The sequence below is a fragment of the Pelodiscus sinensis genome, chromosome 29 (genome assembly GCF_049634645.1).
Source record: "Pelodiscus sinensis isolate JC-2024 chromosome 29, ASM4963464v1, whole genome shotgun sequence".
NCBI classification, from domain to species: Eukaryota; Metazoa; Chordata; order Testudines; family Trionychidae; genus Pelodiscus; species Pelodiscus sinensis.
Genome location: NC_134739.1, coordinates 14,480,811 through 14,506,326, shown reverse-complemented (window position 1 = coordinate 14,506,326; position 25,516 = coordinate 14,480,811). Strand labels below are relative to the sequence as shown.

Below are 25,516 nucleotides of genomic sequence, written 5' to 3'. Positions count from 1 at the left end.
TTGGGTACCTGTGACCCAGTGGGAGAGCCAGGCCGCTCCCTGTGCCATGTAGCGCAGATTGGGGGTTGCAGGTGTTTGGCTGGTTACAGCCAGCATGGCTTGTGAATGGCTCTCTCCTTATTCCTGGGCTTCCTACCCAGCCAGGGCATTCAGCTGCAAGTGGCTTCGGAGATCCTACTGCAGGTTAGATTGGGGCTTGTCGCGTGTGGGAGGCGGGGTTGGCTTGGCTTTTGTAATGGAATAAGGGAGTGCAAGGGCGGTGGCTGCAGGCTTCAGAGCCTCTTGCAGGAGAGGGGAACGCTGGGAGCGGGAAAGGCCAAGCCAGCTCTGTTTGCTTGAGCTGGGCTGTTGGGTTTGGCAGATGCTGTGGCTGGAGTAGGAGCAAATGGCTGAGCCAGGGCTGAGGGCAAAGTGGGGGACTGAAGCTCAGGGAGTCTAGTGTCTGAGATTGGCTGGGAGGGAAGGAAAGCTGCAGAAAGCTCCCCTTGTAAACGCAGTCCTGTGGGGCTTCCTTCCCTCTGCGTCTTCAAACTAACCTGCACTGGGAAACCAGGGGCCACTCCCTGCCTTGGGAGAGGCTCCTCCTCCCCCCCCCCCCCCCGCCCATGTGGGGATGGGTCTTGGGCTTTCAAGGGCTCTGGGCCTCCATGGTGCTTTCAGCTTCGCAGTCAGCAAAGATGAAGCTTGGATTCCGCTGCAGCCCGTGTCTTTCTCCAGTCCGGCTGTTGGGGAGGCAATTTGTCTTAAATCCTAGCACAGTAATGCCACAGCCGTGCTTTCCGTCTACTTCTTCCTACCACCAGCCAGAGAGCAACAGCTGTTGGCGTAGTACTGTAAACGGTCAACACCTGGTATAATGCTCACCCTTTTTTGGAGTGTTGACGGGGCTGGGTTCTGGCCTTACATGTCTTACATTTTTATCTGTATTCTTCCTGTTCAGACTGTGGACTTTTAATCTTCAAGGAAACCATTTGAAAAGGGGCAGCGAGGCAGGATTCGTTTTATGGCTGATTTGTGTTTAACCTCTCCCACAATTTTTATAATTTCCTTGTACTTGTGTTAGTTTGGCTTTTGGACAAATATTTGCTAATCTGTCGCTTGTGCGAACAAGCTCTGAAGTGGCTTGAAGATGTGTGCCGGGCAAAGAGTACCATTTTTCAGAGTTGTTTTCCTTCGCAAGTTTCTCCTTCACAAGTTTCTCCTTCTTTATCATTTGATAGATCTTAAGTAAAATGGTATCTAAAGCAAATGGGAAAATGCCTCTTAACAGTGTCGGAAGCCCACAAATGGCATGTATTAAAAAAAAACAACCCTGTAACGGGCACTTAAATCCCCCCCAACAATGTTTCCTCTCAATTCTGTATGTGAACTCCTGAAAGGAAAACAAACAATGGAAAATTTCTGGTTGCAACATCGGCACTGCTGTGGGAACGCGATTGACTCTCTTGGGTCCGCCTGGCACAAGGGCTGTAAAACAAGGAGCAACGCTGGTGACGAAGCCCCCTCCCCCTTCCAGCTGTAAACCAGACAGCCCGCTTTTGGGGTGACTAGTCCCCTGGCTGGTACTGGGGCCGGCAGGCTGGGGGTTGGGCCGTCGCAGGCGAGGGGTGTCACTGTGAACAATTAGCCATTCTGCCTCTGATTGCATGAGCGGAGAGACGTGTTCTTCCAAGGGGCGTCCTTTGGGCAGTGCGAGCTCACGCCTGCACGGCCGTGGACAGGCCCCCCCCCCCCATTCCCAGAAGTACCAGGGAACCCATTGACCTGGGACGGTGTGTCCAGCCACCGTGGCTCAGAGCGGGGTGGTCACCGCTGACCCAGCTGTCTGTATGCCTCATGGGCCAGCTAACCAGGGCTAAAAGTGCCCCCTGCCTGGCACGCCGAGGGTCGTGTGAGAACAGAACTCCAATGAATTCTGCGGCGATGACAAATTGGCATACGAGCTGACTTGATTCTGCAGGGGCATAGGCGAGTGAATCTGTAAATTACTCCTGCAGGGGCAGTAATAGGGAATATCCTGGCTGAGTAAAATGACTCCTCCCGGAGGATGTGTTCTTGCTTGGTTTGGCCCTTCATGATAGGCAGCGCTTCCCTGGCTATGCTGCGCTGTGTGTTTCCTTCCTTAGGCCAACATAAACCTTGGGGGGGGGGAGGGGGGCTGGATTGCTAATATCTGATTAACTCGTGGAATCGGTTTGGTGTGAACAGATTTCCTCCTATCGAATACCCAGTCTCAGGTCTAGGGTGACACCAAGAGCTGAGAAAATGAATTTTTGCCCAGCAAATGTGAGGACCGTGGCTTTAAAAAAAAAAGGGGGGCAGGCAAGAGGTCTGGCTGGCAAGCAGCAGCTCAGTTACATCTCCTGGGCTGCTTTGGACATGAATTGGCGAGACCTGATTGTTATCCATGTAAACGTGTGTGTGACCAGCCAGCCCTTCACACTTTGTTAAAGGGCCGGCCCAAACTTTTAAACCTGGGTGCCTACGTGTAGGCACCCAACAACTTGGTTTGACTCTTATTTCATTTCCCTTCGGAGCGATCCCCCTTTGAGTATTTTTTCCTGATGGGCAAATAGCAATAAGCAGATGAGGTGGGTGTCTAATGCACAGCAGTAGGCAGAGGGAGCAGGCCGTGCAGTGAACGCCACAGCTCAGCAGTGCCAGGGGACTCGGAACAGCCGCCCTCGGGGAAACCTGCCCTCGACAGAGGAAGGGGGGTAAAGTTGCAGGACCAGTTTACAGTGCAGTTAAGAGATTCCTGTGCATTGTCATCAGCCACACTGTTCAAATAATAGCTAGGAGAGAACTGTGTCGAAAGCCAGAGGCTCGGGGGGATGTTTGGGAAAGGGGCGGGTGCGGCTGCTGGAGGAAATGGATTCGAACACCGGATCTGTGCCGGAACAGCACACAAACGCGGGTCTCCGTTTGGAAGCTGAATCCTGATGGCCGACGACCACAGTGCGCCGCTATAGACCAGGCCTGCTGACGGGGCAATTCCCCCCTCTGGGCACAAATCCAACAGGGCCTGGAGCTCATGGCTATTGCCTGGGTTAGGCACAACCCCCTCGCTCCAGTCGGCACTAAGGGCTGCCTCGCCCCAACTGTGCCCCTTCCACTGCAGCCCCGCCCCTTCCAGGGGCATGGAGCACGCCCCCCGCCTAGCACAGGGACCCCGCAAAGCCAAGTAGCATCCTCACTGCTAAACCACCCCAGAAAGCAAAGTGCAGAACCAAAGCCAGGAAGCAGGAATTTTGCTCCCTCTCCAGAGCCCTCACAGCACACAAAGCAGCACTGACAATAGCCATGAACACCCTGAAATGCGGCAGGGGACCTGGTACTGGCTACATCTACACTGGCACTTGAGTGACACAACTTTTGTTGTCTCCCTCCCCCTCCCCCGGCTCCACGTTCAACCCGTACCCCCCGCACATCGTGGGGACGCAAGCGCACTGAGCAAAACTGCCCTGGCCCAGGTGAGCATCTTGGTTACAACAATCCTGTGTCTCACTGAGATGGAGGAGGCCACTCACTGATCTAGGTCGCCCCATCGCTAGTCAAAGGGACACACGGCTTGGAATACACCTTTTTTTTTTTCACCTGCCAGGTGAGGATGAGGCTGCCATCACCCAGAGGAGAGTGCTGGAGTGGGTAAAAGGACCTGCAGCCCCTATCTTCCAGGAGGCATTGTTGCTTGGCCATTTTGGAAGAGGGCAAGTGTTGCACCAGCTCTGCACACAACAGAGCCGTAGGGAGGGCTGTGTGCTCTGCCACAAAGCAACCACGCTAAAGTGTGTGTGCGCAGACAGAGGGAAGGAGCCATCAAAGCTAAGCTGCTTTTTTAAAATCTGCAAGTGCTATTTCTACTAGATCCAAGATGCTAGCAGGCCATACTTCATGTGGGTTTTAGGGTTCAAGCATTAAATTTTGAACATAAAAACAATAAAATAAAGCCATTTGGAGAATTAAGACTGAGTACGTCTTTGGCGTGGTCCTAGCTCTTCTTGTTTAGGCAAAGTTCTCAGCGAAGTGTCTGAGACGTTTGTCCAATGTACATAGCAGACGGACACTGTCGGCACATAATAGCATAAATTATATTTCTGGATGCGCAGGAATGTGTGTTCTTGATCTTATAACTCACTTGGTTAGGTCCAATAATGGTATCAGCAGAGTGAATATGTGGACAAAGCTGGCAACGGGGTTTGTTGCAAGGGAAGGTACCAGGGTTGGTATTAGTGTGGTATGTCCTGTGGTTGTTGGTAAGAATCATCTTGAGGTTAGGTGGTTGTCTATAGGAGACTATGGGTCTGTCTCCCAGAGCCTCTTGGAGTTTAATATACTCCAAACGTCTCAGAGACTTCGCCAAAGGATCAATGCCCACAAAACAGATATTAGACAGGATCACAAAGAAAAAACAGTTTCTTGCCATTTCAACCAGAAAGGACATTGTCTCAACTACTTGATTTCCTGCATCCTGCTTCAAAGGCCTTTTAAGACTACACTTGAAAGAATCCTCTGAACTGTCATTCATGCTTAAATTCGACACTTTACACCTAAGTTTGAATAAAGACGCTAATTATCTTACCCATTACAAAGACAGCTTCCCCAATTATCACCTCTAATATCATTAGCTCACAGACATTTACCTCCCCCCCCCATGCCCCTTCTGTTCTGACATTTGATTTGTCCTTTTCATATGTGTTCATTTTTTTAAAAAATTGTATTCTTTGGTATATATAGTTGTGACAATTTTCTTCCACTATTTGATCTGAGAAAGTGGGTCTGGCCCACGAAAGCTCATCACCTAATAAACCATCTTGTTAGTCTGTAAAGTGCTACATAGTCCTGTTTTTTGTTTCAGCTACACCAGACTAACACGGCTACATTTCTATCATTCTTCTGAATCAGATACTCAGATCTGTGTGTCGCTGGAAGGAAAATCCCCATGCTGGATCGCTTTGGAGTTTAGAAGCACAATCCCAGCGCTAAAAGCATCTAACGGCTGCCTTATCACTTACTGCAATCTTCTTTCATCCTTTTCATGCAGCATGAGAAACGTTAGTATCCTAGTCTTGTGTATAATCAGCACATTCTTGGGCTCCATGTACTTCAAGAAGCCGACTGAAAATCAAACCAAGGGGAAGATTTCAGAGGCTCAGTCTGCCATGAAACTTCTATCGCCAGAAAATTACAAGTCCTTGTTCACCTACAATGGAATCTGGTAAGTTCGCTTGCTGATATTAACTGCTTTCCCTGCTCTGCGGCACTTGCTGGATTTGTGCAAACGCTGCCAAAGGGAAAGGCTTGCGTGGAGGGGTGGGAGGGGAGGGGAGAGGGTAATTTTTGCTCCAGGTGTTCATGGCCACATTGCAGAAACTAATTTCAGGTTAGGAGTCGAGGAAGATGCTTTTCACTAGTTGCCTAGTTCATCTGATCCAGGGATAATATTTGACAAACTCTTTGAGACTAATGCAAGCGTCCGGGTTGTTGGATGCTTGTTATAAACTGGTTACGAACAAGCTATTGGCCAAAATAGTCTGCAAAAATCAATGTGTAAATAACATGGACTAGCAGGAGACAAGGGCAAGTTTTGGTCGCAGGGAGGAAGGGTACAAGGCAAAATTAATAAATCCAAGGGATGAACTGATTCAGTCGCAGCACTTAGAACTCTAAACGTGGGGCATTTTCAAAAGTGAGTTTCAATGAGATTTAAGCCACTCAGAATGTCTACACGGCAAAAACCCCTCAAACCCAGCAAGGTTAAGTTTCTCAGCCAGATCGACAGAATCAGGCTCACACTCGGGGGCTCACGCCTGCTGGGCTCTGAAATCCAGCGGGGACGGGTCTCGGCAGTGCTTTTTTTGTGGAAAACAGTGTGGACGTTCCGCTGCTGCTATTTCGAAATAGCGACTCCCCGGAGTCATTCAGAGTAATTACTCCCCCGCGCTTCCTAGGGCGCTCAGTCCAGGGAGCGTGTCCACAGTAATAGAGCCTGCCTCAGACTCATTTCAAGGCTCCCTCGATTTTGTTATTTCAGGAGTTATTTCAAATTGAGTCATTTTGAAATAATTTCCTAGGGTAGACATGCCCTCAGTGGAGCACTTGCCTTGGTCCTTACTAAACTTCACCCTCGTTACCTCCGACCATTTCTCCAGGTTGGCATAAATAGCAGATTCCACAGCTGTTACCACATCCGTGACACTTGCTATTCATGCCGGGACCAGCCAGCCCAAAAAAGTGACTTCTCTGCTGTTTTTAAGTAAACCTTTCGCAATGCCAGGTGTCGTAATAGCTGGGGCGAAACGGCATTCAAACGCACTTTCTTTCCTCTTCCCCATTGTTGGGCAAACTAGCCGCTGCCAGTGCTCTCTGCTGCGCTTTGCTGCATCTTTGTTTTCACATAACACGGACTGGTCCTAAAGCAAGTCAATAATAAGAGGATTTAACTTCAGTCCTTTTAACTTCCGTCTTTCCCATGCTCTGCCTGTGGCACACACTAGTTTAGCTTCCGGCAGGCGCTGGTCTAATTCGGGTGGTTGGGATGGAGGGGGGGCTGCCTTGGGGTGCCTAAGTCAGATTAGCATGGTCGCGTGTTCCTGTCTGGCTTCAAACCCGGAATTCATCCCTTAATTGCTGACCTTTGATTTCACAAGCCGATGGTCACGTCGGATAGAAGTGCCAGTCTGCTGAAGGATGGGCCAACCCAGCTCGACTCCGGCCTCCTGCTTGTCTCGGTGGTGAACTGTGCCCTGTCACGTTAAGCAAACCATCGTTGCGTAAGGGATGCTCACAGCAGGGTAGCCGGGTAAGGGCGTTACCCAAGACCGCAGGCAGGGTGCCAGTGCTGTAAGCTAGCTAAGCGCAGCCGGTACCTAGCCGTACCAAGCCTGTGCCATTCCCCAGCCTGGCTTCGGTCTGTGTGTCAGCCAAACGGCCCCCGCTACAAACGGGGGCGGGAGAGGAACCTGCTCAAGGAAGGGTCCTTTTCAGAAGGGGGGACGGAGGGACAAGAGGTGGCGAGGGGGAGAAGGCAGCAGAGCAGGAACTGGGGACAGAGATACAAACGCAAGAGCCAGCCAGGAGACGTAGGCCAGGCTTGCACGCAAGGGAAAGGTCCAACTAAGAAGCGCAACGTTGGCTCCGCTCGTCCCGTCGCTGGAGCGGACTTGCCTAGATTCATGGTTCGCTGCCTCCCCCATCTCACCGGAGCAAACGCTCCCATGGGCTTCCCTAGTGCGTCTACACGGCACCGTAACTCGAAAGAAGAGCCGCGATGTGAGCGGTGCCAATTGCCTCGCTTGCTTCGATGCTGTTTCAAACTAGCTTATGTCATCAAATGTCAAAATAAAGCGCTCTTCCTGAGCGCCCCTTGCTCCCCACGGAATGAGGGGTACAGCGATGTCAGAATAGCGAGCCCAAAACAACGGGTTTGCTGTGAAGAGGCAGGATGGTATTTTGGGATACTCCAGTATCCTGAAATAGCGTTGCAGTATACACGCAGCCTGACTCCTTGCAAGAGCAGGAGGATTGTCCTCGGACGGGCACCTGCTGAGTTTCAGTTCGTGGATTTAGTGATTTAAATTGAACTCCAGAAGATCGCTTGCAGCAGCGTCTGTCTTCCCTGGAGTGTAGACACAGCCTGAGAGGAGCAGAAGTAGAGAGGAGGTTTATGTAACATCCATCCTTTCATAGAGCTTGAAAAGCACTTTAGATCCTATGAATGCAGCAGGAGTAAAATGCAGCCACTTCTGGGGTGGAAGGCAACAGCACATTATACCAGTAAGGGAAGGAAAGGGTTGTTGTGTTTCTTGTGGGGGTTTTTCCCCCCAAGGATAGCCTGGGGAACCCCCTCCTGCCTTGCGAAACTACCACGCCACTTCCCCTCCTAACTGAGACTCTATTTTCCTTAAGGCTCTGGCCTTTATTGTGTCACCTTGTGCTGGTGGCTTCCTGCCAGAACTCTGCTCCTGGACCTCCACGGGGCGGCTTGGCTCAATGAGGCATTTACGGTTGGGTGTAAAACACCTGCCTTCTGGAACTGGGATTTGGCAGCACGGCAGCAGCAACGTGCACGTTGGCACAGGTGGGGGAGCTGGGCTGCTCTCAGGCTCCTGGAGAGACAAGGGGGGCGAGGCTGGACCCGCGGCTGTGGGGGAAAGAGGTTCTGGTGAAAGCGATTCCCCCCCCCCCATGGTGCGCGCAGGGACGGAGAGGAACCTGGAGGCTCCCTGCCCACCGCAGAGAGGGACGCGGGGCGCAGCGACCGGCAGGGCTTGCAGCAGGGGAGGAGGAAGGAATGTGGTGGAGCAGGCTGGTTCTGGAGGGGACAGGGGTGCGAGAGGCAGCCTGCAGGATCCAGTCAAATGGGCCATGGTGAGTCATCGATCCCAGGGACCAGCTTGAGCAACTCTAACCAAGCAGGTCCTGCAACTTCTCCGGGTGCCCCGGGGAGCTGCCATGGTGCCCGCCTGCCAGCGGATCCGTTGCTGGAAAGAGGGAGCTCCTAAGCCCCTCCATGGAAAGGCCACGGTCCCTGCCCCCCTCCAGCCACGGGAAGTGGGGGAGGGGGCGCCGTGTGGCTAGCGGCTTGCTGGGATTCCACGTTCCCCTGCGCCCGCTCTTGCAGGGAGACGAGGACGCCGGGGGGCTCCCGATCTCCGTTGAGTGGGGTGGGGGCGATGGCCAGTTTTCCCCGTGGTCTCTGCACCACGCGCCCCGGGGCCGCTTGTTTCATGGGCGAGGTGGTACATAGGGCGAGGGGGGTGCCATGACCCGCCCTGGCGTCTGGGATGAGAGGGGGGTGCTTACCTGCGTTTGCAGCTTCACTTCCTTCTGCCCGCTGCAGAGCGGGACGGGGGGCCCCTCTCCGAGCGGCTGGCAAGAGCGCCCCCGTCTGGTGTTAATAGACGCTCCCTCGCCCAGGTATGCCCACAGCCCCCACAGCCTCCGGGGCTTTGCCGGGGGGGGGAGGGGGCACTGGCTCCGCCCTCCCAGGAGGGGCGGGGCCTTAGGCAGACAGGGCGGGGCCAGGAGCAGCCAGCCCAGCCCTCTGAGCCGCTGGGAGCACATGCTGATTGAAAGGGCTCCACCAGGGCGGGGGCTCTTGCAGTGTTACTCCCTTCCCCCCAGAGACATCCGGTGCCTGTGTGACTCCCGGCCCGAGGGCTCTGCTCTCCAAGCTGGGAAGGCGTGGTGGGGCGGGGGGCGTGGTGGGGCGGGGCCGTTCTGTCCCAGAAGTCTGCTTTGGTGTGAAGGGTGGAGCGAGCTGGGGGAGGCGAGTTATTTTGCTTTATGGCCCTTCCCTTGCACGGCAGCTTCCCTGGGCTCCATCGGCCGTAAAGGACCGGGTTCTGCACTGGTGTCAGGGGCTCTGGGTACTTACACTGAGAATCAGGCCGGCAGGTCCTCCGGTCAAAGGAAGCAACAGTCACCTGTCAAGGCAGATGGGAGCCTATTTGCCGCTTCGCTCTGGGTCGGTCACCACAGGCTCCCATCTCCAGGCAGTGCGGTGTCTATGAAACATGGGTTTCATGGCCTGGGCTGCTGGGCCGGGCCCCTAGCCCTGATCTAGACTGTACCCACCCCACCACGGCCCGTGCGTGTCGGAGTAAGGAGGTCACCAAGCAGCCGGTTCTCCGGGTCGGTGTGTAACCACCACCACGCGGATTTGGACCTGGGATCTCTGAAGCAGAGGTCTAGGCGCCTCTACCCTCTGAGCTAAAAGCCAGCTGGCTCCCAGCCCATGCTGGAGAGGTCTCTTGATCTTAACTGTTGCTGTGGTCTAGGTACCACTCGCGTTGCTCGGTAACTACACTAGGTTACACGTGCACAAGCTGAACCTTCTGGTTTTTCCCATTTCCCCCTCTCCAGGCTCGTGCCCAAGAACCAGTGCACGTGCGCCAGCGCCAAGCACGTGGAAATCTACCAGATGGAAGATTACGTCGATAAGAAAGACATCGCCTCCCTGAGAGCGAGGCGCCAGCGGGAGTTTGAGCACTACCAGAAAAGGTACGTTGGGTAAAGTGTCCGTTCCCGGGCGCCTGGCTTCCCCAGCAGCCACGCCGCAGATGCTACCTCCCTTCCCAGCCTGGGGCTAATGGGCCACCCCCAAATAGACAGAGTCCAGCAAATTTCAGGGTGTGTCAGACAAGCATGGGGGGAAAATGAGCATCCAGGGTTCCGCTAAGGATCTTGCAGGTGTTGAGGGCGGGGGGGAAGTGCCCCTGCTGCTCTTGACTGTCTTGGTGAATGGGGATGGATGTGGTCTCCGCAGGGTATTTATACGTCCAAAGCCGACCCTTCGCCTCCAGGCGCGATCCCAGCTGGAAGCCAGGGGAAGTTCTGGGGAGCAGAGGGCACCTCACCTGCCCCTTCCCTCGCGAGTGCCGGCAGCAAAGCCAGCAGGTGCCTTTTGCACTACGAGGGTTGCTGTACAGAGGGTGCATCCCCTCGGCGCTGATGGGCCGACCTTGCCGAGGGCAGCAACGCTCCCCTGGAAAAAGGGGGTCTGCGATGCCAGGTTCCGCCTGGAGGCGGCCAGCGGGTGGAAGGAGCAGGGCTGTCCAGAGAGTCCCTCTGCCCTGAAGGAGCCTAAGTTAAACTTGCAAAACATTAAAAAAGAAACCAAAGGAAAAATGAAAACCACAGATGAGCAGTAGGGCTTGGAATCACAGCCCTGGAAGGGACCTCGAGAGTCATCGAGTCCAGTCCCCTGCCCTCGCGGCAGGGCCAAGCACCAGTTAGACCAGGGTTCCTCAAACTGTCCTCTGCAGAGCCCACATCTCCAGGGGCTCCGCGAGGCTGACAAACTGGAAACATCGATGGGTGCGACACATGCAATCAGTGGACCGCTGGGGCTCCACATACACTTCTATGCATGTAAAGGGCTCTGGAGCCCAAAAAGTTTGAGAACCGCTGAGTTAGATCATCCCTGGCAGGCGTCTGTCCAACCTGCTCTCCAATATCTCCAGGGACGGAGATTCCACAACCCCCCTAGGCAACTTATTCCCGTGTTTGACCCCCCTGACAGGAAGTTTTTCCTAATATCCAACCTAAACCTCCTTTGCTGCAGTTGAAGCCCATTGCTTCTTGTTCTGTCCTCAGAGGCCAAGGAGAACAATTTTTCTCCCTCCTCCTTGTAGATACTTGAAAACTGCTCTCATGTCCCCTTCTCAGTCTTCTCTTTTCTAAACTAAACAAGCCCAATTCTTACAGTCTTCCCTCTTAGCTCATGTTCTCTAGACCTTTTATCATTCTTCTTACTCTTCTCTGGACCTTCTCCAGTTTCTCCACAACTTTCTTGAAACGTGGTGCCCAGAACTGGACACAATCCTCCAACTGAGGCCTACTCCGACACAAATGGGTATTCAACTTCAATCCCATTACACACATTGCAGGTACGTCTAGACAGCGGTGCTATTTTGGGATATGTTGGGTATCACGAAATAGCGTTTTCCGCGTCTTAAGAGCACACCCGTTATTTCGAAATGCAATCGAAATAACGGGTGTGCTAGTCCGACGTCCCGCTAAACATCATTCCACGAGGATTAGGGATTGGTCAGAATAACGGCCTGTTTGGAAATTTGGCGCCGTGTGGACATTTCCAGATGTGCAGACAGTGCCGAATTTCAAAATCGACTATCTTGAAGTGAACGACGCAAATTGTGTCACTCATCTCGCGCTCGCACCGCTGCGCAGGCACATCCTGATGTTCTGGAAAAGCCTGAAATCCCCTTTGTGGCTACCAGAGCCCCCTCCGGATTAAATAAGTGAGTCGCCCTTCGCTGCGACTCCTCGGTCTGACCCTCGGAGGCAGCGAGGTGGCTGTCGCTCACGTTCAGTCCCACCAGGGTCTGCCGTGTGCTTGAAGGTGGCTGGGTGGGTGAGCTCGGCTCGCTGTGCGCTGGGCCTGATCCCAGTCCCCGAGGTGTGAGGCCGGCTGACAGCGAGGAACATGCCACCACCCCTTACGGTTCCACGTGCTTTTGTTCCAGGTACCCCTCGATGACTCCAGATCTGGTGATAGCCAAGGCAAACTTGCCATTAAGCTTCCCTATTCAAGGAGTGGAGGTGATGCCCCTGTGCACCATTGTGATTCCAGGTAGACGTGTTCTGTGCCTTTTCGTAGCCCACTCACGGACCTGACTCCCCCAGGGTTGCATGCACTCACCGGGAAATAGAGGGGCTTGGTTCTTCATCACACCCATATTGGGCTTGGCTGACTCTGAAGATTTAAGCCTTCATACAAATCTGCTGAATTCACAATCCATTCCCCAGCGCCCGGAGATGGGATCTTTCTCCCAGTGAAGTGCCCAAACCACCTGGGCTGGGTTATGGAATTATAACCACGTGGCACTTGGTGTTGAAGAATGCTCTGCAGGGCTGCACAAGTACAAAAAGGGCTGAAAGGAGGAGGATCCCAACTGCATTTTAAAATAAATCTCCCTTTTCTGATTTGTCATCGGAGCACAGGCCGGCTCTTCCATCCGAATGGTTTCTGGAAGAGCTCTGTGGAAGTAGAGTTTTTAAATTCATCTTCCCCACTTACTTAACATCAGAGCGGCCAGACGGGGTCAGACCAAAGGTCCATCCAGCCCAGTGTCCTGTCAGCCCAGTGGCCAAGGCTAGATGCCCCAGAGGGAGGGAACAGAACGGGGAACCCTCATGTGATCCCTCCCGTGTCACCCATTTCCAGACAAACAGAGGCCAGGGACACCATTCCTACCCATCCTGGCGAATAGCCATTGATGGACCTAACCTTCATGCATCTATCTAGCTCTTTTTTGAACCCTGTTAAAGTCCTGGCCTTCACCACATCCTCTGGCGAGGAGTTCCACAGGTTGACTGCTCACTGTGTGAAGAAAAACTTCCTTTGGTTTCTTTTAAACCTGTTGCCTATTAATTTCATTTGGTGACCCCTAGTTCTTATATTATGGGAACAAGTAAATAACTTTTCCTTATTCACTTTTTCTGCACCAGTCATGAGTTTGTAGACATCTATCATATCCCCTCTAGACTCCTCTTTTCCAAGCTGAAAAGTCCTACTCTCTTTAATCTCTTCATAGGAGATCCGTTCCAAACCCCGAATCATTTTTGTTGCCCTTTTCTGAACCTTAATTGCTGCAAATGTTGGAATCTTGCAAGATTATCTGTGTCTGGCGTTTATAAAGGTGCAGTGAGTGGAGGAAACCTAACGGCCGTCTCTCTAGCTGGTTTAAATGAAGGTGGCTCTGTTGACTTCCCTGCCTTTTGCTTGTTGAAGATCTAGCCCTAAATCTTTAGAGTTGCCTGATGCAAAAATATGACTTGACATCTCGAGATTTCTCCCGGGACAAAATTGGGGGCGGGGGAGAGATGCACAGAGAAGAGCTGGTGTCGTAGTGGTACCCAGCTATGCAAGCCTGGTTCGGATGAGCTGATGGAAGCCTTGTTAGGGAACCGTAATCTCCTAGGTCAAAACATTGGCTGTAGGCTTGTCACTTAGTGTCCCTTGTGTCTGTTTCCCTTCGTTCTTCAAGGGCTTCGTGTGCAGGGACTGGAAGAAGAAAAGTACAAGGTATGTTTCACAGGGGAGCCAACAGACTTGCCGGGCCCCTGAGCAAGGTGTAGAGGGGAACGTGGCTTTGTGTTTTCGGTAGGGGCGTGGCCTCAGGCAGAAGGGGCGGGGCATCTCCTGCCCGCCCTCGGAGCCGCCCGGAGTGCACCGTGCGGGCTCCAGCAGTGATTTTAAAGGCTCTGGGTCTCCAACGGCTGCTGCTGCTGTCATAGAAGCACCTGCCCTGGCTGCCCCCCACTCCCTGCGGCCGGCAGGCCTGTGTTTCCTGGTGTGACCCGTTTCATGGTCGTGCTTGGAGCGCTCTCAGGATGAAGGGTGACTCCTTTGTTTGGCCCGCGCTGTGCCTGCTATTGCAGCCTGGTATTGGTCACGTAGCATGCGGCGAGGTTGTACTCCTACCCTAGGCAGAGGCTGGCGCTAGCCTTCCTGGCGTCGGCGTGCTAGGAGCAGCAGCAGGGCAACGCTGCCCAGAGGGTGGCTCCAGTTCGAGGCGGCCGTCTCACTGGCCTCCTGCTGGTTGCCTGGCTGCGGGCCGTGATGGGGAAAGAAGGGCCGTTTTAAGGAGTCGGCCGTGTGGTCAAACCGGACCGGGGAGGCAGGAGAGGGGAGGCCTTGTCACTTTTGCTGCGATGCTGAAGAGCTCCGGCACTCAACGCAGGTGATCCTACAAGCATCCCTGGGAACCCTCAACACGCTGGCGGACGTCTCCGAGGACACCGTGGATGGGCGGGGCCAGAAAGAGCTGACCATCTCGACCTCCGATTTGGAGCTGCTGAATTTCATCCTGGACCACATCACGTACACCAGTGCGGTCTACCAGCTCCATGCAGTAGACCTGAGTGAGTATCATCCGGACCTTTTCTTCAGCCCCCTGGGGATGCTGGCCCTCACGTCCTCGGGGGTCACTAGGTCACGAGCCGGAACCTGCCCCGCTCACGGTGGCTCGCGTCAGGAGTCCTTCGGAAAGGCCCGTGTGGTAGCCCAGCATGAGCAGACGGGCTCTACAGCAGAATTGGATGCAGGGGGGCTGGACCACATCTTACAGCACCAGTCCCCCAAAATTTTACCTCCTACCTCTTCCCCTTGTCCGTGTCCCCTTTTCCCCAGAATTGGGGCCAGGCCCAGCCCGTGGCTTGGGGGCAGGGCGGGAGGGTGCAGACAGGAGTAAGGAGGCTGAGGTTGTAGCACGCTCCACACCCCCCTTCCCACGCTGATGGGATGCTGCCACTCTCGCTGGCCACTTCTTCCAAAGCAGCCAGACCTTTTTGGCAGACATTGGCAAGGTCAGTCACCATCCGGGGGGGGACAATTTCCAGGCCCCTAGGCAAGGGGGAGGGCGGATGTGAGCTCTGTGCTGCTAGAAGGGGTGTAGCCTCAGGCAGAAGGGCGGGGTTCGGAGTGCTGCCTTCAGCGCCTCCTGGAGCGTGCTGCCCGGGGCTCCAGCGGTGATTTAAAGGGCCACTACCACCAAAATCACCAGGCCCTGGGGCAGTTGGCAGGCCTAGTCGCCATCCACAGGAAGCTGGAGCCCTCCTTCCATGCCTTGCTTCCCAGCGTGTGTCTCTTGGGCTGCAAATTACACATGCGGCGAAGCTAGACCGCCACGTCAGGGGCCTTCCGGGTGCTTGGCAGAGAAATCTCCTTTGAGTCCGTGGAAAATCTTTCAAGAGCCTTTCTGGGCTTCCCCCGGGCCCATTTTCCATCTCCAAGGCTGGCGGATCCTCCCCCGTGTAACCCCCGGGGTGGAGGACGCTTGTCCCGCCGAACGCTCTGCCGAGGAGCAGACGGATTTCCGCTCCCGCTTCGTTCCGGGAGCCTCGGCGTGCGGGAGACGGCGGAGTGACGCCACTCACCTCGTCCGCTTTTCCCTCTTTTCCAAGTGACTTTCCGGAGCAGGCAGCATGTCGCTCGGTTTCCTGTGATCACCCGCCAGCCCAGCCTTCCCAAGCTGTTTGATCCGGGGGCAGGTGAGTGTCCCAGAGTCCTCCCTTGTAGGAAACTCCTCCTGTCCTTCGGCGGGCGGATCCGAGACCATGCAATTGCTGACAGGAGAGTCGGACCCCGGGCTCTACCGTCCAGGTCGGACCACCCTGGGCCAGCACCCTGGGGACCTGCCCCATTCCAAAGGGGGACTTTGCCAGATCGGGGGGATCCCCTGCCACCAGCCTCCCAGGACGCTGCCCCTCCCTGTGGCAGGCTCTGCTCCGGCCCCACTGCCACCGGGCGCCAGCCCTGCTGCCACTGGCCAGCTGGTGCCCTCCCAGGGATGGTGCCCCCCAGCCGCTGGCTGCCCTACTGCTGTCCTGCCTGCGAGGGCTCCTTGCTGCCGGACTCTGGCCAGCTCCCCCTCCCGGGTGCCCAGGCTCTCTGACCCGGCAGGACCACGGATGTTGCTGGACCAGGGCCCCAGATTTAGGCGGTTCAGTCTGTCGCTGGTCGTCGTGCGACTTTCTCCGGTCAAACACGTCTGGACTAGACAAGGGCTAAATGCAGCCGCCTCCTAGTTCACGTTCTGGGGCCCAGCAGGTTCTTCCAGGGCAATGTCCAAAGAATCCCCGAGTGACCCGCCCGTGAACACCGGCTCTGACAACACGTAGCGCGGCTCCTTCCATTGCAGGGTCTGCATGCACCTCGCTGCCCCTCGGGCTGCCCCGTGCCTCCCCCCCCTTGGCAGGCAGGGGAACTCGAAGACAAAGAGGCTGTCTGGGCTTGTTTAGCCTGGCAAAGAGCAGACTACGAGGGGACACGAGAGCAGCTCTCAAGTACCTACGAGGCTGTTACAAGGAGGAGGGAGAAAACTTGTTCTCCGTGGCCTCTGAGGACAGGACAAGAAGCAACCGGCTTCAATTGCAGCCAGGGAGGTTCAGGTTGGACATTAGGAAAAACTTCCTGCCTGTCAGGGGGGTTAAGCGCCAGAATAAATTGCCTGGCGAGGCTGTGGAATCTCCGTCCCTGGAGCGATTGGAGAGCAGGTTGGACAGACACCTGCCAGGGATGAGCTAGAACAGGTGTCGGCCATTAGCCGATTTTCCCTGGCACACGCATGGGAGCTCTTGCTGCTGCTGGAGCTCTCCTTCTTCCCCGGCAGCCGGTTTGCTGTGGTGGGAGGAGGCGGCTGAGGCTCCTCAGTGGCACGCTTTCCTCCCCTCCCCTCCCCCCACAGCCACAGCCAGGCCCCCAAAGTGCCTCTGGCCTGGAAGACTCTTGGTGGCCCCCCCTTCACGCCGGCCTGGGTCACATGGTGGGGGCGGTGGCGATGACCCCGGCCTGGCTCATTTCGCCCCCGGGGGTGGCGGGCGGGGCCGCGTCACGCTGCGCGCCTCTCTGGTCCCCGCCCCCCCCTTTCAGCAGCTGCACCCCCGCCTAGCCTGGGCTTGGCTCCCCTCCCCCCACCAGACCTGGGGCCTGGGTGTCACCTGTGGGCAGCCGCTGCCCAGACGGAGTCGCAGCACCACTGGGCTGAGGGGGGTCTGGCTCACACCTCCCCTCGCATGCACGGTGCCGAGCTCCTCTCCCCTGCCCCCCCAGACTAGTGCCTCTTCCTCACGGTGCGCCCTTCGCAAGGGGGCTGCTTTCCTTTGGGGGGTTCAGAAGAAGGAGGGGCAGTAGGAACCCCAATGCCTGGGCTGGTCACCCTGGTACGTGCCCTGAGCAGCACCGGCCCCTGACGGAGCTTCAGCAACATCCCGGCTCTAGCTCCGGCTTTCCCCGTCTAAGTGCCACCTGCTGCTGCTCTCATGCAAAGTTTCTCAGCACCTGAGCTCTCTGAGCACTTCTCTGTGATCTCTCTCGGCCCACGTGGCCACGGCAGTTGCTACAAGGGGGCGCGAAGCCAGGTAAGTATCCCCCCTCGTGCCAAGACCCCCACACCCGCGTCTTGCCCCTGCACCCTCCACCTGGCCAGACACCCTACTCCCAGCCTGCTTGAGCACCCCACCCCCACTCAGATCTTGCAATCTCTCCCGTTCTGCACCCCAACTCCCTCCCTGATCCTGCACCCCATCCCTATCCCACTCGCTGGCAGCCCTGTCTTGCATTCTGAGCCTAAGTGGGGGGTCCATAAAATCCACTAACTCCAGCATCCCAGAAAAGAAAATCTGGTCTACAGGAAACCCTGAACCTCAGTCCTCCCTGTCCCTTCCCTTCACCCCGTGAGGCTGGAGCGCCAAGGGAGGGAGGTGTCTCTGTGGGGGGCCACAGCAGTGAGGGTTGGGAGTTTTTTGAGGAGTTTTTTTGCTTCTCCCTTGTATAGTCCCCAACTGATCTTTCTGTGGGTCAGTGACCCCTGCCCCCGAAAAGGTTCCCCACTCCACCATAAATAAAACATCGAAACCTTTCGTGTTGGATGCAAATTACTATTTTACTTTATTTAAAATGAAGTTTGATGAACTACGATGAGAGTTAAAATGCTGAATGTTTCATAATTTACATTAAACCGTTCTCCCTAGCTGCAGCTGGTTCAGAAAATATGGTCACCAGCCTGCCCTGCCCTCCCCCCACCACACAGATCCGCGAATACGTTCAGTCTTGACGCGCCTTTTCTCAAGGGTTGCCAGCCCCTGGGCTAGATGGTGCTTGGTGCTGGCGAGTGCAGGGGACTGGCCTGGATGCCCTCGAGGTCGTGTGTTCTAGGTGGCTCTACGCGCCACCATCCCCTTGCACGTAAGCTCACTGGGCATGGTGAGCAGAAGCAAAGAGCTGCTGAGATGTGTGAACCAGCCTCTCTCCCTTTCCCTTTTGCCGCTGTAGACAGGAAGATCAGCTCGCTGGTGACGATCACGACCAAGACGTTCTTGCGCTACCACAAGCTGCGGCGCCTCATTGCGAGCATCCGGCAGTACTACCCAGACATAAAAATCATCGTCGCCGATGACAGCCGAGACCCGGAAAAGATTGAGGAGGCGAATGTGGAGCATTACATCATGCCCTTTGGGAAGGTCTGTCGCTTCGTAGACAGGTCTCCGCTAGGGTCCTCCATCCTCGGGGAAACACAGTCTTGCTCAATGGGGACAGGCCACATCCGAAAGAATGCACCTTATTGGGTGGGATGTTTTTAAAAGCCCCTCACTGATGTAGAAGCACCAATCCCATTGGGGTTCTTTTCCCCCTGAGTTGCGACCTGCTTGTGCTACCATAACCCAGATGCTCATAAGAGTGCTCAAGTGTGTTAGAAGCACAAATCTTAGTGAAAATCAATAGGGTTTGTGCTCCTAAAACTCTTGGACACTCCTGAAATTAACCATCTTTTATTAGTGTCGGGGATGATCTAGGTAGTGCTTGGTCCTTTACCGTTCTAGGCTACGTCTACACTGGCATGATTTAGCACAAATACTCTTTAACACAAGAGTTTTTGCGTTAGAGTATTTGAGTAAGAGAGCATCTACACTGGCATGTGCCTTTGCGCAAAAGATGTGCTTTTGTGCGAGAGCATCCGTGCCAGTGTAGACGCTCTCTTGTGCAAGAAAGCTCTGATGGCCATTTTAACCATCGGGCTTTCTTGTGCAAGAAATTGATGTTGCCTGTCTACACTGGCCTGTTGCACAAGAACAGTTGCACAAGAGGGTTTATCCCTGAGCGGGAGCGTCAGAGTATTTGCGCAAGAAGCCCTGATTTTATACATTACAATGTCAGTGCTCTTGCGCAAGTACTCGTGGACAGGTGGCAAGATTTTGTGCAAAAGCGGCCAGTGTAGATTTTTTTTTTTTTTTGCCCCCTAGTGTTTTATGATTATTCCCAGTTACATGAAGTTCCTGCTTTGCTTTTGAGTGTACCTGAGACTAAACCATAGGCTTTAGAGCACCCCTGACAACTCACGGGGCAGGACTCAACCGGGTTGTGGATTCACTTCAAGACAGAGTCAATCGGGGTAGAGAGTTGCTTTTGTTAATCTCACTATGTCACTACTATTACAGGCTTAATACTGCCCAATGGTTACACAGCTACTGCAAAGTACTACAGATCTCAGCATAGGCAGAGCAGTGCATATGAGAGAAACAGGCACTTGGACACGCTGACGCCCTTTCAGGTCTGTGGGGAGTCCCATTCCGATCACCTCGCACCCGGCCACAGTGGACGTGACTCCAGCTAGGGCAGTGTTCAACTTTTTAAGATCGAGGAATGCCAAACAATTTTTTTTTTAAATGAGGAACACCACAGATTTTTTGTTGAGCCAAAAAAAAAAAAAAAAGATTAAGGTCGGGGAAAAGGGTCGGGGGAAAGTTACTGAGGGGGGGAAAAAAAGGGTCAGGGAAAGGTCTCCTGTCCCTTTTAGGGCAGCCATTTTGAATTCTGTTCTCCTCGGCACACCTCCGACTGCCTCGCGGTATTCTGGTGTGCCGAGGAACACAGTGTAAGAAACACTGAGCTCGGGGGATTCAGGACACCCTCTGAGGTCTAGGTCCCTGTTGAGACTCAATGGGCATGGGGCTTCCCACACTAGTTATACTACAGTGGTTTACCGGGTGTGCACGTACCTGGCCCAGCACCATTCTTATCACTCTCATGAGCTGAGAACGAGGTCAAACTTGTTTACCACTTAGTAGTTTCCCAGCTCAAGGCCTGAGTTACAGCTGATAACGCCCAGCTGTGGTTTGGGCTTGCAGAATCCCAGGCTATGCTCAGCTGGGAACAGCAGGGAAGCAAAGGTCCATCCTAGGCCTGCTAAGCTGCAGGACCCACACAGGACTTTTATGTGACAACCCCAAATGGTAAAATGCCCCTTGGGATTATCCCTTGGGAGTTGGGAGTAGTCTTTGGATGATTTGGAGCCACCGAGTTCCACTGACCATCAGTCTGTCTATGGCTGGAGATCTTGTTGATGTGTCCATGATGCAAACCACTTGACTCAGACTCCCAGTTCCCCTTTCATGCCCCCAAACTTACGAAACCACGACCATTACAAGGACTACGTAGCTGATCAAATGGAGCAAAGGTTACAAGGTAGCTGAAAACCAAAGGTAGTTTTCTGGCTTCTGGGTCATTAGATTGAAAATAATCTACCTCTGTCAGTGTCAATTTTCCACAGACTTTCATCCCTACATTCCAAGAAATGGGCGCAGAAGGACAGATTCAGGACACCTGGGTCCTGTTCACCCCTGATCTAAGCTTAGTTACAAGATCTACTGCATAACTATTCCTGGCAGTAAACAAAAGCAGCGATGGCCCATTCCAGTAGTTGGCAGTGGCTTAGGCACCTTGTTGTCTGTTAAAACACTGCTCTACATTTCAATCACATGGCCAAGTGACCACCTTACTACAAGGTCACTTCTTGTGGCAAAGCTGTCCCGTTTCATCCTCATTGGCGCGTTCAAATGACTCGTCTTTTCACGCCCGCGGGGGTTGCACACGGCTCGCCAGTTTGGGGCCTGTATGTTTGCATGTAGATAATTTATCTTTGTACAAAGTTGTCCTGACCGGGCCGTTCTGTGTCTCGGGGATTCCCGTTTACCAGGGTTGGTTCGCAGGAAGAAATCTTGCGATCTCTCAGGTCACCACCAAGTACTACCTGTGGGTTGACGACGATTACTTATTCACCGAAAACACCCGGATCGACAAACTGGTGGACGTGCTGGAGGGAACCAACTTAGATATGGTAAGAAATGGCATTACATTGTACCAGCTTGATGCAACTGGTTTTGGATCACTTTAGTGTATGACTTCTGCGAGGGGATACTTGGCCTAGAAAGAGCATTGCCTTGCTCTTGTTGAAAAGCTGCATCCGTTTAGGACTCTCCCAGGCCAATTTTGGAAAAAACGCTCCAATCTGGATCCTGATCTTCCCTCACCAACCAGTCACCTTCGGCTGTAACGCCAGCAAGAATTCTTGACCTGCAGTTCGGAAGCCAGTGGAAGTTGGCTTTTGTTCCCATTGTGTATTTTCTGGCCCAGTTGTTTTTAAAAGAGCTTCTGGGAATTATTTCCATGGCTTGGCCTGTCACAGCTGACCCAAGAGAGCACTTATGGAACAGATCTGCTGTAACTTCTGGCCACGTTTGCAAACTCCAGCCCAAGCTCGTAGTGAAAAAGAACGTACTTCCAATGAGAGCGGGTTGGTGCCCCGCCGAGCAATTCTTAGTAAACACCTTCCTGGCGTGCGCTTGCTGGCTGGCCGAGTTGTCGGTACAGATTGCACCTCTATAAACAGGAATTCTCTGGTACTGCTGGACCATGGGTGTTCCAGGATCAGTGTGTCTCAGTGCGCTCTGTGTGTGTGTGTGTGTGTGTGTGTGTGTGTGTGTGTGTGTGTGTGTGGAGGGGGGAGGAACCTGGCAGGCTGCAGCGGGGGAGGGAGCCCAATCCACTGCTCAGCTGGGCTGTGGGGTGGGAGGGAGGCAGGAAGCCCAGTGAGGGGGCAGGGCAGGGGGGGTGCAGCAGCAGGGGGCCAGAAATGGCCTCCCCTAGTATGGCAAAACCCTTCGGGTCCCGAGGGCCGGCCAATCTAGAAGGCCAAGGAAAGGCAGTGCCAGGGAGATGCGATTCCCGCGGTGTCTCGGGGGGGGGGGGGGATCCTGCAACCCGATCTGGGGACAGGACTCTGCTCCGCCCAGTGATCCCAAGTGAGGGGCAGCCGGACGCCACCCTGGGAGCCGCTGGGCGCAGGGGGCCTGCAGGGACGTGCCGTTGCAGGGAGCGGACACACGCCCGTCTGTCTTGCCCGGCAGGTGGGCGGCAGCGTGGGCGGGAACACCTTCAGCTTCCAGCTGCTCTACGAGCAGGGCGGCGACAGCGGCTGCCTGCACTTGAAGTACGGCTCCTTCCACGAGCTGGCCGGGTTCCCCCACTGCATGGTCACCAACGGGGTGGTCAACTTCTTCCTGGCCCACACGGACAAAAGCAGACAGGTCGGCTACGACCCGGCTCTGCAGCGAGTGGCCCACTCAGGTAAGCCCCAGATGAGCACCCGGGGGATTCCCAGCCCTGGGGCAGGACCTTGGGGTGCAGGGGGTGTCTCGGGATGGTCCGATTCCTAGCTCGGGTGGACGTGCACGCGGCAGCTCGGACTGGCCTTGCGTTCTGGACGGACCGCGGCGCTCCAGCGTGCGGGACGTGGGCAGCCATCCAGAGCCCCCGCCGCGGCCGTTGGGGAAGAGCTGGCGGGTGAGCTTTTCCCTGAGCAGGGGGTCGCATCTCAGAGCCGAGGGCAAGTCTCTCAGCCGTGGGAGGGCTTTGGGGGGAGGTTCTATGCAACGGAGAGGATGATGCGGCAGCTTCGCTTTGTAAAGGGCTCTGAGGTCTCCTGACCCGCATGCTCCGCCGTGGGGCTGTAAAGGCGCACGAGGGAGCTAGATGCCCAATCTCCTCCTCGTCCTTTGAACAGCCCACCCCGGGCAAATCCCATCTCCACTTACGTTTCCAGCTAGTTAGATTAGACAGAGGGCAGCCTGGGACCACGGACCCACGGAGCTTCCCACTCTCTGCCCACGGCTCTGCAAAGCGGCGCTGGACTGAAGTGCCTCTTGCCCTTGCCGGAGGCGGCCAGCCCAGCCTGCCCATCTGGCTAGGGCCGGGATTCCCAAAGGGCAGGGTGGGGGGCACTGGGGAGGAGGGGGAGGAACCCCCCTGCAGCTGCTGAGGAACTGGGATGGATTGCGGTATTTCGACCGCTCGAAAGAGAGAATTCCTGGGTTGGGGGCAAGCAGATTTTCCCCAACTGGGTCCAAGAAAAAAAGTTAGGGCTGGGGTGGGGTGAATCCTTTCCTCACTCGCGCCCTCTTTCTCCCCCCCCCCTCCTTCTTTCCCTTTTTTCTTCCTTACCTAGACCCAGCAAACTTACATTTCACTTGCCTCAAGTCCCTTCTCCAGGTAGTCACTCTATCTCCGTGTTTCTCAGCCAGTGGTCTGAGTAGTCTTAGGGGGACTCAAAGCCCAGGGGGGTACGTCCATGCAACTGAAATTTGGAGAAAACTGAATTTTTGTTCGAAGTTTTACAGCACTTTATTATTTTTATATTTTTTACACCCAAAAATTTCATTGCCCGCCTGGCTACGATTAAGTTGTTTAAACAAATGTGTTGCAGTGATAGAAAAAAAAATTGTGTGCGTCTAAAAACTGTAGGTACTTATAATTTTTTAAAGCGGTACATTATAAAAAAAGGTTGAGAAACACTGCTCTAAAGGGTTCTCGGACACCCTGGTTCGTAGCTAAAGTAAATGGAGGTTTTGAAATGAAGCATTGGCAGCTGTCCCTGGTTTTGTTAAAGCATTTAATCATTACACTTAAAATAGGGTCAATGGTGTTTAGCAGCCCGGGGCTGTAACAATGAACGTTGTGTGGGGCATTCTTGGGTGACTACAGTGTCTCAAGGTGCCAACAAAGTTTGGAGACCCATTGTCCTAGAAACTTGATTAGCAGATGATAAGAAAGTCCTTGTTTTGAAGAACTTGCCATGTATCTAGATGGGACAAAAGGTGAAAAGGGAGTTCCTTTATGCAAGGAGACGTTACATTGGCAGTGTTTTAGCTGACGCCAGCGAGGCTCACACACTAAGCTCCGTTCACGGGGTCTCTGGTTCGCTTCCACCTGCCAGTGTGACACCTACATTGACCTTTGATTTTCTGGGTTTTTTTTTTTTTTCTCTCCTTCCCAGAATTTTTCATGGACGGCCTGGGCATCTTGCTTGTTGGTTCCTGCTCTGATGTTTCTATAGGCCATCAAGAACGTAATCCTAGCTCTGACCCTGACCCGAAGGTAGAAAACGAATACAGAAAGTTCCGGGCCAACACGCCAGCCCAGGTCCAATTCAAGCTTGCGTTGCACTACTTCAAAAACCGGCTGAAGTGCTACTCTAAACGATAACCATTCGCCCTGCCGGTGCTGGTCTATAGACGTCTTCCTACTGCCCATGGGAGGGGGCCATGCTGGGGACCAGCCTAACTTATTGGTTTGCACCATGCCGGTTGCCTGCCTTTTGCACGTGCCTTTTGCTAGAACCTTTGTAAGAGGCCGACTTTGGGATCTCTTTGCTCCGACTTGAAACGGACGCCACTGTTCTGCGCCATGGGCGCTCGGACCCATTCCAAGGCCTGGAAATGTTTCTCTGCCCGTCAGACGAGGCAGTTTGGCGAGAACGGAGCCAGACTGGCCATCGCCTTGCACCGGGTCCTGTCCAGCAGAGTGAAAGGGGCCTGGAGGGGGAGGAACTCCTACCACTATAAGGGACGCGGAGATGCTCTCCTGCACTGCAGCGAGGGGCGCGGGAACTGCTCACGCCCAGCAGCAGCAGCACAAGGACAGTGTGTTCACACCGAAATGCCTGATTTCTCCAGAACGGAATCCATGAGACCCTCCTCCGGGTTCTCCTTCCTCAAGGACCAGAGTGCGGATGCTGGCAACCTGGTTTAGTTGCGCAGCGTTCACTCGAGGAGGAAACTGCAAACTGTTAATTACCCTGCCCGAAGGCAGAGCAAGCGCACGACCGGAGTTCTTTTCGGGTACTTCTGCCTTGGGGCGGGGGCAGAACTCGGCCATTGGGCGGGCGGGCGGGCGATGCTGACTGTCTCTTGCTAGCACCTTACTGTGGCAGGGGCGCTCAGTTACAATTGGACAGTACGTCCCACGCTGCCGCTCTCAGCGGGGTTCCTGTGTTTTCCTACTGTCCTGGGGATAATTAAAATCTCTGATTTGATTTGAAAATGGACTTACCAGTAGAACTTTCCTTGGGGTTCTGGAAAGGCCTTCGGAGCCGTCATGCCAGAGATGAAATTCTTTGCACCCTGCATCCCCATCAAGTGACTGACAGCTTCCTCCATCACAGTGAGGAGAGGGATTTTCTACACTTGCTCTCCTTTTAACAACTGGGTAAGAGATTGCTGTATCTCAGAAGAACGGCCAGACTGGGTCAGACCGAAGGTCCATCCAGCCCAGCGTCCTGTCGGCCCACAGAGGCCAATGCCAGATGCCCCAGAGAGAGGGATCACACCAGGTAATCTTCAAGTGATCCCTCCCGTCACCCATCTCCAGACAAAC

At 54.5% G+C, this 25,516-nt stretch overlaps 1 protein-coding gene across 3 annotated transcripts; it reads left to right on the top strand.

Moving 5' to 3' along the window:
* B4GALNT2 (beta-1,4-N-acetyl-galactosaminyltransferase 2 (SID blood group)) lies at positions 1 to 25,181 on the top strand. Of its 3 annotated transcripts, XM_006120448.4 has the most exons (11): positions 1 to 183; positions 5,045 to 5,218; positions 9,868 to 10,005; positions 11,991 to 12,097; positions 13,515 to 13,552; positions 14,211 to 14,391; positions 15,433 to 15,519; positions 18,302 to 18,489; positions 21,003 to 21,143; positions 22,213 to 22,432; positions 24,138 to 25,181. In XM_006120448.4, exons 1-11 carry the CDS (start codon positions 95 to 97, stop codon positions 24,344 to 24,346), a joined length of 1,572 nt encoding a protein of 523 aa, XP_006120510.2. In that variant the 5' UTR covers positions 1 to 94; the 3' UTR covers positions 24,347 to 25,181. The 3 variants fall into 3 exon arrangements, with proteins under 3 accessions (XP_006120510.2, XP_075767673.1, XP_075767674.1); XM_075911558.1 differs by lacking the exon at positions 5,045 to 5,218; XM_075911559.1 differs by lacking the exons at positions 1 to 183; positions 5,045 to 5,218 and adding an exon at positions 7,019 to 8,370.
* Positions 25,182 to 25,516: the final 335 nt, after the last annotated feature.